Genomic DNA, 14,137 nt, shown 5'->3' on the forward strand with positions numbered 1-14,137 from the left:
AACTCTGGTGGCTGGAGATGGAGAGTAAATGACGTACTGCTGAAGGACTCCCACCCAAAAGGACTTTTATTCTCATGGTTTCTGTGTCTACAACTGTCTGTGATTTACCCTTTACTTTCTGTTAACAAGAGGTTTACATCGACATCTTTAAGTTTTCCAGTTTTTTTAGAGCAACCAAAAGCAGCACAAGTTGTCATTTTGACTGAAAAAGCTGCTAAATGATCTAAAAAGCGAATCAATGATGTAAAAAAAAAAACTGGTAAATGATGTAAAATCAGACTGAATGCTTCACTCCAATAGAAAACAATGGGATGTTTACAGACAGTGGGGCCCTGTGACATCATCAATCACATGATTTCAAGATGGAGGAACACAGACTTTAGAACTGTAAAGTAGTTTTTAAATGTTAATAAAATGTATGTAATATGTTTTGTTAAACATAGCTCTACTAATAAGAATATTTAGAATATTTTAGGTGACATTTGTAAAACAGTGAAAGATCCTTTAAGGACGGAGACGTCTAACGGAGGCACTTCAGAGACTCCAGCGTCCGTCCACAAACACATTTTCTCTGGTTTTTCATCTTTTCTGGTGGAATTTTGTGGATTTGAATCTGATTTTTGACATTGACTTTTTCTTGGATCTTGAAGGAAAACTAAAAATCCACATTTTGGGGAAGAAAGCAAAGGATGCAGAGATAAAAATCAGCCGACAGAGTCAAAGAGACGTGACGTGACCTAAGTGTCCTAGTGTGTCTTGGAGACATCACTGCTGTCCTTCACTAATACTCTGATTTGTTTTGAGTATTTTGCTGCTCACAAACATGAAGGAATCTCCCCCTAACGTCACTGTTTCACCTCCTTCACTTTATTTACAGGAACTTTATGGAAAATAAGTTTTTATACGAACAAAAAAAAAGAAGCAAGGTATTTTTTTTCCATCAAAAACGACAAAAAAAATCTCTGCCTTCAAAGTAAAGCGTCACTGAACTAATCATTTTTTAACTTTAAATCACTGCGTGTCATGTGTTAACTTTTTTATTGAACACACTGGACTCAGTTTATGCTGAGAGAAGTTTACAGATATTTAAATTACTTTTCTTGTTATTATTTTTAAACCCTAAATTTAAAAAGTCCAAATGAAACATTTCCCTTCACAAACTGACGGTTGTGTTTGTTTTATGGACAGAAAAAAGCTCTGAAGGCTTCACAGGAAGTCATTTTCCTTTTTGTAAACGTTTCTAAGACATGACGCTGATTCTAAAGAGCTGTGAAACTCGTCGTCTGTAAATATTCATGTATGACAAGTTGTTTAATTTTGTCAAAATAAACTTTTTTATGAATATTTTGTGCATTCATTCAGTTGGTGATCATCTCTGTTTGTGTCACACACAGTAGACATGTATGTGGTCTCTCTTTCTCCTGAGGTGATGGTGGTTCTTGGTGAACAGTAATCAGTATTTTTAATCTCATTTTTGTTAAATTTTTGCATATCTTTGGTCTCGTTTTGAATATTTTTGTTCACATTTTGATTAGCTTTGTTCTGGTTTTGTATATTTTTGTTCTTTTTTTGTGCACTTTTATCCTCGTTTTGTTTATTTTTTATTTTTCAGTATTTTTATTCTCATTTTGAGTATTTTTGTTCTCGTTTTATGTAGTTTTTCACATTTTGTATATTTTTGTTCTCATTTTCCATATTTTTGTTTTCTTTTTGCATATTTTTGTTGCTCATTTTGAGTATTTTTACTATTTTTGTATATATTGTTCCCTTTCTGTGTATTTTGTTTCTCGTTTTGTGTATTTTTGTTCTGTTTTGTGTATTTTTTTATTTTTGTGTACTTTATTCTCATTTTGTGTATTTTTGTTTTTGTTTTGTGTATTTTTGTTTTTGTTTTGTGTATTTTTGTTCTCCTTTTGCATATTTTTATTCTCGTTTTGTGCATTTTTGTTCTCATTTTGAGTACTTTTAATCTATTTCTGTGTATTTGTTCTTGTTTAGAGTGTTTTATGTTCTATTTTTTTATATTTTTGCTGTGGTTTTGTGCATTTTTGTTCTCATTCTGAGTATCTGGTGGTTGATGTTTCTCGGTGTGTATATTAACGTGGTCTCTGTGTGTGTGTGTGTCTTTGGATGGTCTGGAGTGTGTTTCCTCAGTGTATGAAGAGAATAAATGTGAACAGAGGAGCTCCTCAGATCTTCTGAGGGTCTTTGAGTCGCTGCAGGTCCAAACTTCTCCATCTTCTCAGTTTCTCTGAGTTCCTCTGTGCCTGCAAACAAAATAATCCTCAGAAAACCTGATGAAGCAGAAACACATCAAACATTCACACTGAGAAGCTGCTGACGACTCCTTTACTTCTTCTTCTCTGTCTTTTTCTGCACATGTCAAACTTTCAGCTTCTGTGTGTGTGTGTGTGCGTGTGTGTGTGTGTGCTTGCGTGTGTGTGTGGTCACCACAGGCCTCCATTAGTGCCCATGTTTCTCTCCCACAGTAAATCTTTGATGGATCTGTCATGTTCTCAGACAACCACTGACAGTCAGATGCAGGAAGCTCCGCCCACACATGCTGCTCACATTAAAAGATGCATGAAACACTCTGAGGAAGAGGAGCGATGAAGGCCTGATGGAGAGGTAGAGGCTGTACGACTGGAACGCTCACGTCAGGTCTGGTTTGGAGCAAAGAAATTAGAGAAAGGGTATGGACGCACAACAAATGACACAACACAAAGAACAAAACTACGCAAAATTAGAACAAAAAGAAAACAAAATTCACAAAACAAGAACAAAAATTCTCAAAATGAGAGCAAAAATATGCAAAAATAGAACAAAAATTATTATGAAAAATGAGAACAAAAATACATCATGAGAACAAAACTATGCAAAACAACAACAAAAATACACAGATACACAGTAAAAACACACAATATAACAATGAGAACAAAAATACACAACACAAGAACAAAACTACGCAACATTAGAACAAAAATAAAACAAAATTCACAAAACAAGAACGAAAATTCTCAAAATGAGAGCAAAAATATGCAAAATGAGAACAAAAATACTCAAAGATGTACAAAACGACAACAAAAATACTGAAAAAAAAGTAAAAACACAATATGACAATGAGAACAAAAATACACAAAACGAGAACAAAAACACACATTAAACAGATTAGTAATATTCTTGTGTGTTGTGTAGGAAAGTTATGTACATTTGTTCGAATGATGAGTTGATGTTGTTTCACCGGTTGTTGGTCACAGAAGTTAGAAATGATGTTGGAGAGAAAAACTCACTTTCCTTTGATTTTCCTTTGATTTTCCCACGAGAGACTAAACGCTCCAGGAAAATGGAAAAGTGATGTTTGCAGGTGAATCAGAGCCTGTGTGTGTGTGTGTGTGTGTGTGTGTGTGTGTGTGTGTGTGTGTGTGTGTGTGTGTGTGTGTGTGTGTGTGTGTGTGTGTGTGTGTGTGTGTGTGTGTGTGTGTGTGTGTGTGTTTGAAACTCACCTAAACTGACTTCTCTATCTCTGCATGGAGGAGCAGCTGCTCTACGCTGAGCTCCTCCTGCTATGTGGACAGACTCATTATTCTGTTTTTCCTTCCGCTTCATTCCATCCACTCACATCCAACACCTACAAAGAGACGAGGATCGATTGTGGAACGCCTTCACAGTCCTGTTTATAGCACAGAGAAACCATGTGGCTGTAAACCTGTGGGAAACAGAGCAGATCACAAGGCTTTGTGTTGTGATGCTGCTACAGTCAAACATGATGTGATGCTTGGAACGATGGAGACGCTCCATTTACATCTTAAAAGCAAAAGAGACACGCATAGGCTTTATTTAGTGCAAAAATCCCAACATGTCACACACAGACCTACAAAGAAATGTAAAGGGAGTGTCAGTGACATGGATTTGGCTGCTGGGAGTGAAAAGAGAGCCATTAAATTCACAAAAATACAATAAATAGAAATAAAATACTTAAAACGAGAAGAAAAATATGCAAAAAGAGACGAGAAATATGCAAAAATACACAAAATGGAAAACAAAAATACTTAAAACGAGAAGAAAAATATGCAAAAAGAGACGAGAAATATGCAAAAATACACAAAATGGAAAACAAATATACTCAAAATAATAACAAAAATACACAAAACGAAAATAAAAATATGCAAAGTGGGGAAAAAAACACAAAACAAGAAAAAAGTATGCAAAACGAGAACAAAAATACACAAACCTAGAACAAAAGTACAAACAAAACAGAACAAAATTACATAAATTACACAAAAATAGAACAAAAAATAGTCAGAAAAACGCAAAACGAGAACAAAAATGCACAAAACAAGAACAAAGATGCACAAAAATTGAACAAAAATATGCAAAAGCAGAACAAAAATACGCAAAACAAGAACAAAAATATGCTAAAATGCGCAAAATAGAAAACAAAATACTCAAAATGCAAATTGAGAACAAAAAATATTCAAAATAAGAAATGAAAACCAGAAAAAAATACAATACACAAAACGAGAACAAAAATACAAAAAAAGAGAACAAAAAATACACAAAACCAGAAGAAAAATACACAAAAATGCGCAAAAATATGCAAAATGAGAACAGGAGTGCACAAAACGATAACTAAAGTGCACAAAAGCTTATTACATTAAAAACCAATAATAAAAATTTAAATAAATGAATATAGATATTGGGAAAACAGAAAGTTTTTAAATAAGAAAAAAACGATGTGTGTGAAGATCAGGACAAGTGAGAAATAAAGAAGCTTATCCATTGTGTAATGCTGCCATCTAGCGGAAGCACATGTGTACTGTGTGCACTTTGTCATGTAACAAAGTTTTAGCAGAATTATTTTTCCTTATGGTAAAAAAGATGAACATTTTGTGTGTTTTTAGAATTATGTTTTAATATGAAATAAATAAAAAATAAATAAAATATGCATGTTAAGAAAAAAACAATGGATGGATACATAATCCTCCAAATACATAATCTGAAAATTAAACAAAAAAGTTGTAAAAAAAAAAAAATTTGTTTCATGAATTCCTGTTTTTAAGCTCAAAAATTTAATTTGCAAAAATGAATCTTCAGAAATGTATTAAAAGAATAGATACAAAATAGATCAATAATACATAAAATATTAATAGGAAATAGATTTGGTCATTTGTGAACGTGTGCGCGTGTGTGTGTGTGTGTGTGTGCGTGTGTGTGTGTGTGTGTGTGTGTGTGTGTGTGTGTGTGTGTGTGTGTGTGTGTGCGTGAATCATATCTGTGAATCTAAAAATATTATTAAAAAATTTTTAAAAAATCAAAAAAGAGATTAAATCCAATGCAAAACAATGAATGAATGTATTTTTGATGAAGTAAAAAATTATAAAACGACCTGTTTCTCGCGTAAATTGTGAAACATGCTTTATTCTATGCTGTGACACGGAGGTAGGAACCTTGGTTTTGTGTCTTGAAGTTCCCGCCCGGACAGAAAAGGAGATGCGCGCGCCTATAGCGTTTACTTCTGGTCTTAAAGGTTTGGCCGTAGAAAAATAAATCAAAGAAAAGGGAGTGTATTTCTATAGTTCAGCGATGAAAATTAATTTCCATCATCACGTGGTGTAACTGAGTCACGTGACAGGTGCTGCTTGCTATAACATGTTCCAAGTTCCGGTCCGCGGACCGAGAATGGCCGCCGCACCCCGGAGGAGGACCTACCAGCAGCTGCCTGTTTGGGTGGTGGAGGACCATCATGACGTAAGTCCGAGGAGAACACAACTAAAAACACACAAAATTACTCAAAACGTACAAAATTATTGAAAAATGCACAAAATTGCTTCTTTTTTTTTTTTTTTTACCAAATTACTGTAAGATGCACAAAAACAACAACTCAAATACACATAATGACAGAAAAACTACAAAAATATGCAAAATACACAAAATCACAAAAAAAAATAGACAACAAAATTACACAAAACGACTGAAAAATGGACAAAACTACAACAAAAATGCACAAAATGTGTCTTTCTGCTCAGACTTTATTTGAATTTAAATTATCGAGTTTTATATCGTATATCGCCATTTTAAGAAAAAATATTGAAATATGAATTTTGCTCCATATTGTCCAGCCCCACCGAGGCACGGGGGCCAAATCTGGCCCTTCAGAGCATCCAATGTGTCACACAGAAAGGAGTCACATTAACAGAGAAAACATGAATCATTGAGTAAATGATTAAATAATTGAGTTTTCTCATGCTTACAACACATGATGAAGCCATTTTTAATGTGACATTGTTGAAACAGGTGGTGAGCCACATCTACAGAGCCATGGCTTCCAGGCACCTCCCCCTGAAGGACGTGAGGATGGTTCACCTGGACTCCCACCCTGACCTGCTCATCCCCGTCAACATGAGAGCAGACACCGTGTTCAACAAACACCAACTGCTCAGGTACGTCATACACGAAATGATTCCAAATAAACACAGAAAATTACAGAAAAATTCAAAACATCAAAAATATGCAAAAAGACAAGATTACAGATAAATACACAGCAAAAATACACAAAATGATTTTGTTTTTTTTTTTTTTAAAAAAAGCGCAAAATTACAGAGAAATAAAAAAACAACAATAAAAATACGCAAAATGACTCAAAAAAACTGCACAAAATGACTCAAAAAATTAACAACAAAATGACTCCAAATAAACACACAAAATTAAGGAAAAATACACAAAAGAATTCCAAATAAATGCACAAAATTACAGAAAAATAAAAAAAACCAGTAAAAGTACGTAAAATGAGTCTAAAAAACAGCAGAAAATGACAGACCTTATTACAGAAAAACACACATAACAGCAAAATGACAAAAAAATACATAAAACAACCACAAAAACACTAATAACTACAAATAAACACAAAATTACAGTAAAATACACAAAATCAACAAATATACACAAAAACAACAAGACAAATACACAAAATTACAGAAAAATATACAAAACATCAAAAAATGACTCTAAAAACCAAAAAATTACAGAAAAATGCACAAAAACAACAAAAATACACAAAATGTGTCCAAGTAAGTGCACAAATGACAGAAAAATACACCAAAAGAAGAACAGAAATACACAAAATAACACCAAATAAATGCAAAGAATACAGAAAAATTGACCCCACCCAATCACCACCTCCATGATGACATTATCTGCTGCACTGTATATATATATATATATATATATCTCCTTTATTCTCCATCTATCCTTTATTTATCCCTCATCCTTTATATTTATCATTATTATTATTATTATTATTATTGTTGCTGGGTTGTTCTTTTTTTTTGTTTTTTTTGTTTGTTTTGTGCACCAACTACCAAGACAAATTCCTTGTACTGTCCTTAAAACTGTACATGGCCATTAAAAACATTTCTGATTCTAATGAGAATTAACATTTACATCTTTCTGACCAACAAGTTTACAGGGACAAATTGTGTTTAAAAGTGAACCATCAGAGAAACAAACAAACATTAATATTATTAATGAGCTTTTATTGTGTAAACATTAAGAACAGAAGTGTGTGTGTGCGTGTGTGTGTGTGTGTTGCAGTGAGCTGAGCATAGAGAACTGGATCATGCCTATGGTGTTTGCTGGTCACCTGGTTTCTGTGGCGTGGCTCCATCCTTCCTGGTCCCAGCAGATCACAGAGGGAGAACATCACTTCTCTGTGGGCAGGGACTCCTCCACCTCCACCATCAGGTCTTTATTATTCACCTCCAATAAAAGTCCTCCTGTGGTGACCGTGATGTCACTTCCTGTTTCCAGGGTGAGCAGCAGAGAGAACTACTTCCTGAGTGACGCTCTGTACATCAGCGAGCAGCAGCTGGAGGAACCTCGACCTTTGACCCTCAGCGTCATCACAGTAAAGCCAGTTAGCACCACAGGTACTACCATCACATTTACACTGTTACATCACATTTACACTGTTACATCACATTTACACTGTTACATCACATTTACACTGTTATCATCACATTTACACTGTTACATCACATTTACACTGTTATCATCACATTTACACTGTTACATCACATTTACACTGTTACCATCACATTTACACTGTTACCATCACATTTACACTGTTACCATCACATTTATACTGTTATCATCACATTTACACTGTTACCATCACATTTATACTGTTATCACATTTATACTGTTATCACATTTACACTGTTATCACATTTACACTGTTATCATCACATTTACACTGTTATCATCACATTTATACTGTTATCACATTTACACTGTTACCATCACATTTATACTGTTATCATCACATTTACACTGTTATCATCACATTTACACTGTTACCATCACATTTATACTGTTATCATCACATCTAGACTGTTATCATCACATCTAGACTGTTATCATCACATTTATACTGTTATCATCACATTTATACTGTTATCACATTTACACTGTTATCATCACATTTACACTGTTATCATCACATTTACACTGTTACCATCACATTTACACTGTTACCATCACATTTATACTGTTATCATCACATTTATACTGTTATCACATTTACACTGTTATCATCACATTTACACTGTTACCATCACATTTATACTGTTATCATCACATTTACACTGTTATCATCACATTTACACTGTTACCATCACATTTACACTGTTACCATCACATTTATACTGTTATCATCACATTTATACTGTTATCACATTTACACTGTTATCATCACATTTACACTGTTACCATCACATTTATACTGTTATCATCACATTTACACTGTTATCATCACATTTACACTGTTACCATCACATTTACACTGTTACCATCACATTTATACTGTTATCATCACATTTATACTGTTATCACATTTACACTGTTATCACATTTATACTGCTATCATCACATTTATACTGTTACCATCACATTTATACTGCTATCATCACATTTATACTGCTATCATCACATTTATACTGTTACCATCACATTACTCAACTCTCCTGTATTTATTTACAGTATATAGAAACTTTCATACACAGGACACGTAGCACAAAGTGTTTTACAACAACAGACAGACACAGCAATGATCAGTAAACATACAGAATGAGAAAATAAAATCAATTTAGTGGATAGTAGTCGATAAAAGACATATAAAAGCACACAAACTGGCAAATAATGGGCATGACAAATGGTGAATGTGGTTAAATTTGCAAAAATAAGCATGAAACATGGTGAAAAGAGGTTAAAAGTGACAATAATGGATCACCATATGTGACATTAGGTGGAAAGGCTTTGTAAGTGCTGAAAATGTCTTGAAAGTGCAAAAAATGTGCAGAAAAGGTAGTGAAATGTGATGTAGAAGTGTCAGAAATGAGAGTAATGTAGCAAAAAAGCATTAAAAAGAGCAAAAATATTGCAAGAAAAAGTGATAAAAATAGGTTAAAATATGTAAAGTTTGGTGTAGTTACAGAAACCTGACCCCAAGGTTGAGAACACCTGCTGTAGACCATCAGCCTTAACTTTAGACTAACATTAGAGTGTTATAGCAATAATAACTGTTTAGTTTGTTGTCATTTTTCATTTTTTCTTGTCTTGCTGTGTGTTTTCTCGTCTCTTTTTACTGAAACACAATGAAGTAAAAGTCTGTCTCATTTGTCTTGTCTTGGTATGTTGTGCACTGTCCTGTAATGTGATAGAATATAATAGAATAGACTTTGTACGTATACGTATGTGACAATAGACATTTCATTAGTACAGGACTTGTTTAGCGTCCCACAGTGATGGTCCACATTGTTTTTGTCCCACCTGTCCTGTCCTCACAGATCAAAGCACAGATCAAAGGACAGAGACAGACGGTGGACACTCCTCTAAACGTCTTCGCTCAGACCTGAGTGAATCCAGCAGGTCACACACTGACACCGTCCAATCAGCATTGGGCGGAGTCATGACGGGAGAGCCCAAACTCACAAAGGATGATGATGATGGTGGTGGTGACGGTGGTGAGGGTGAGGAGGAGGAAGGGTCGACCAGCTACGTGGTGAAGAGATTATCTGGTTTTCTCAGTGAAACTGAGCCGTACGTCCTGGACATCGATTTGGATTTTTTCTCCTGTAAAAACCCTTTTAAAGAATTATACACACAGGTACACGCACACACACAAATACACAAAATTGTAACTAAAATATACATAATTACTCTAAAAACATACAAAATGACAAACAAATCACCTATTTACTCCATAACACACAAATGACAGGAAAATACATTAAAAAAAGAGCAGAAATACACAACTGTCTAGATCTAAATGTATCTAAGACCAAATAAATGGTCATTTGCTTCCACCATATCCATTCCACCACACCCTCACTCAAATAATTGAAAAGGACACCTTATGTAAATATCTTGGCTCCATAATCCACCATAAACTTACATTTCAACTTAATACTGAACACTTGTTTTTCAAAATGTCAACAGCGCCTCTTTTTTCTTCGTAAGCTCCGCAAACTTCAGGTTCACCAATCCATTCTCGCTGTTTTCTATAAATGTTTCATTGAATCCATCCTCACATTCAAGATCACCGCCTGGTTTGGTTCACTCACCGCAGCCAACACTCTTATTAAAATTAGCAGCAAAATCATTGGTCAGGAACAGCAGTCACTCACTACCATCTACAACACCAGAGTCCTGAGGAAAGGCACCCAGATCTCCACGGATCCCTCACACACTCTGCACCCTCACTACACCCTGCTGCCTTCAGGGCGCAGGTACAGGTCCCTCCCACTGATGACAAAGAGGGCCGGCTCCAACTTCCTCCATCCGCCTGTTAAACGGCTGCAACACATAATCTGTAGCTGAGGACTGTCATTTTTGGCCTATTTGTTTTTAATTTCTTATTGTTTTTGAATCTATTTATTAGGGAACTCATGAACTTTAGAATTTTAATATGAGAGTGGATATGTGCTGTGTTTTATTGTTTCTGCACTGGCGCTTTCTCTGCAAACAAAGTTCCTAACAGATGAATAAAGTTTATTTGATTTGATTTGCTATATATGATGGATCTGAAGGGTTAACACACTTTACAGACTTTTTTAAATTAATTTGTGATGAATGGAGACATTTGAGACTTTTGGTCGGCGAGTATTTTTAGACCGTCATTAATATTAATATTAATATTAATATTGTTATTATTGGAAGAATGAAGACTGTTCTTCTCACATTGTTGGTGTGTTACACTGAAAAATGTCCCTGAATATCATGCATCTTATGTCTTTAAACATGTTGGATTTTGTGTTGATGTTGTGATGACGTTGTCGTCTTCGTCCTAGGAGGAGTTCTCCATCCTGAAGGAGCTTTACGGGTTCTCACCACCACGGCTGAACGCCAGTGAGGTCAGATGCTCCACTTTCTCTCTGATTGTGTTCAAACAGGTTCAAAATATACCCATTCAAAGGTTTGGCTACGATGCGCTTTACTCTGAAGGACAGTTTTTGGGCAATAAGTCGCTTTTGTCACGGCAAATTTGCGGTTGACCTCGTTTGGAGACATGATTTATTGCTCTGGTTGAGTGATGGAGTCCAGGCGAGGCATTGATGATTTTATAAAAAAAAGGTTTATTATAAAACTAAGTAAAAAAGAGTACAAAGATGGACAAAATTAGTGACCGCCCGGGCGGACGTCCGATGATCGAGTGGCACCCAGTTCTAACTCATCACGTATATTCCCCCTCCCTCCTCCCCCCAGGAGATAAAGAGGACAGGGTGGAGGTGATAGAGGGTGAAAAGAGACAGTTTCTTCGTTGGGTCAAAACAACCAGTTCTCTGGTATCTCCTGATTGTCGTGAGTGTTGGAGGTGTGTGCGTATATGGTGCTTGTGTGTATGAATGGATGTGTATTGGGTGTGTATGTGTGACTATGTGAGTGTGTGTAGGCATGTGACTGTGTGATGCCTCTGTGTCTGAGGGATAAAATGTGTTTTGGGAAGCTGACCTCGAGAAGAGAGCAGAAAACATGAGACAGCAGAAATGAAAAGTCTCAACTTAAAGCCTTAAAAAGAATAAGGTCTATGAGTAAATATGTTAATAAACATTAACTAACAATTTTGGCTCTGACACTTTCCACCTATAAGTCGTTCTGGGCTATAAGTCGCTTTCCAGTTATGAGTGATTCACAGTTCACACTTTACTCACTAAATGGAGCTGAAAACTCACAAATAGGTTGCTCTGTTGTACAAGTCTTTTTTTTTTTTCAATGTAAACTTGTGTGTGTGTGTAGGAGGAGCTGGAGGAGTGTGTGAGTCGTCGCACACATCAGCTGGAGGACCTGGAGGCAGCGTTTGCCGACCTGTTGGAGGACGACGGAGACGAGACGGTGACGCGTTGGACGAAGAACCCACGGTAAACGTCGCCACAGTTGGTTCTACGGTTTGGTATCGATCTGACATGTTTTAGCTTCACCATGTTCTTGTTCCTGCTGATGATCAGAGTTACAGCGTAATAAACAATCTCTGTCACCGACAGACACATACGAAATTACAGAAAAATACACGAGGCAAGAAAAACACATAAAACAAAAACAAATGTGGAATATACACAAAGTGATAGAATACTACAAATGTATGACAAAACAATTCACAAAATGTGAGAAAAATTAAAAAAAAAAAAAAAAACATCTTTTCACATAATTTGTGTAATCAAAACAACAGTAAAAACCAAAATTTAAGAAAAATATGAAGTATGACATCAAAAATACATAAAACAGGAATAAAAATACATAAAGTGGGAGAAAACTACAAAATTATGATGAAAAAAAAATTGTGAAAACATAAAATGAGAGAAAAATATTTCGTATGACTTCAAAAATACACAAATTATTTCCAAAAAACACAAAACTCTACACAAAGGTTACCCCAAAAATATACAAAATACATAAAAATCCACAAAATGACTCCAAAAAACAAACGTAATTACAGAAAAATACACAAAGAGCTAACAAAAATACTCAAATCACAAACGGGAAAAATGTGAGGAAAAAGTACAGAAAGAATACAAAAATAATTTCAAAATACACAAAATGACTCCAAAAATTACAGAATTTCTTATTGTGAGTCCTGCTCTCCCTTTGCTTTACAGTACTTTAGTTCATTTTAGTCGAGATTTTAGACTAAAAACTATTTTGTTCAGTTTTAGTCCGTGTCTAGTTGAACTGTGTTAAACCAGTCCTAACTGGTCCCAGTAGGCGGAGCTAATGGTCTGTGTGTTTCCTCTGCAGCATGGCTCCATTAGCTCCACTGGTTTCCAGTCTAAAGCAGAGAGATCCCAGTCCAGACTATGAGATGGTGAGAGACAAGGATCCGTGGAGTAAAGAATTGATCCTAAACATGTGGTTCCTCCTCCTACTCAGGTCCACCAGGCTGGTCTGACCTGTGACACGGTGGAACTACCACACCACGTCAGCACACTGCAGGAGATCCACTCACTGATCTGTGCTGTTCAACGCTTCCTCACTACTCTGCCCCCGCCCACACTGGTCACCATGTCCAGGTCCTGGTCCTCGTCCTGGTCCTCACAGAGACCACTGTGGGTCTGTGTTTATATCGCTGTGTGTGTGTGTGTGTGTGTGTAGGTCCAGTCTAGACGAGTACTGTCCACTGGAGCAGGTGGACCACATCCAGGACAGAGTGATCCAGGTTCTACAAAACCTGTACGGAGACGTGGATTTACACAAAGAGTACGAGAAGAAGAACAGCAGCGCACAGGCCTCGTAGACACACACACAAAAAAAAACCACAAAATGACTCCAAAAAACTTATATAATTACAGAAAACTACACAAAATTACAAAAAATACACAAAATGATTAAAAAAAACAGACAAAATTATAGAAAAATACAAAAAATGTCCACAAAAAAAACCTGATAAATATACAAAATAATAACAACAAATGAAAATAATAAGGTTTGGGAAGCAGGCTTTGTAATCGGAGGGTCATCGGTTTGAATCTCACCCGGGCCATCACTGTGGGATGTTTAGCAAGTCCCTTAACCCTGAACTGCTCCCTGGGTGCTACACCGGGGCTGTCCACTGCTCCTCAGGGATTGGTCCAATGCAGAGAACAAATTT

The 14,137-nt window shown here is 35.8% G+C and overlaps 1 protein-coding gene across 1 annotated transcript; it reads left to right on the forward strand.

The window, feature by feature from the left end:
- The first annotated feature begins 5,485 nt into the window (after positions 1 to 5,485).
- On the forward strand, positions 5,486 to 13,862 carry LOC114479433 (UPF0489 protein C5orf22 homolog). The gene is made up of 10 exons (XM_028473101.1): positions 5,486 to 5,748; positions 6,295 to 6,440; positions 7,591 to 7,740; positions 7,807 to 7,925; positions 9,843 to 10,162; positions 11,346 to 11,408; positions 12,292 to 12,413; positions 13,288 to 13,354; positions 13,420 to 13,559; positions 13,642 to 13,862. The coding sequence occupies exons 1-10, from the start codon at positions 5,650 to 5,652 to the stop codon at positions 13,781 to 13,783; spliced, it is 1,368 nt and encodes a 455-aa protein (XP_028328902.1). The 5' UTR covers positions 5,486 to 5,649; the 3' UTR covers positions 13,784 to 13,862.
- The last annotated feature ends 275 nt before the right edge of the window (positions 13,863 to 14,137 follow it).

The sequence above is a fragment of the Gouania willdenowi genome, chromosome 17, assembly GCF_900634775.1.
Source record: "Gouania willdenowi chromosome 17, fGouWil2.1, whole genome shotgun sequence".
NCBI lineage: Eukaryota > Metazoa > Chordata > Actinopteri > Blenniiformes > Gobiesocidae > Gouania > Gouania willdenowi.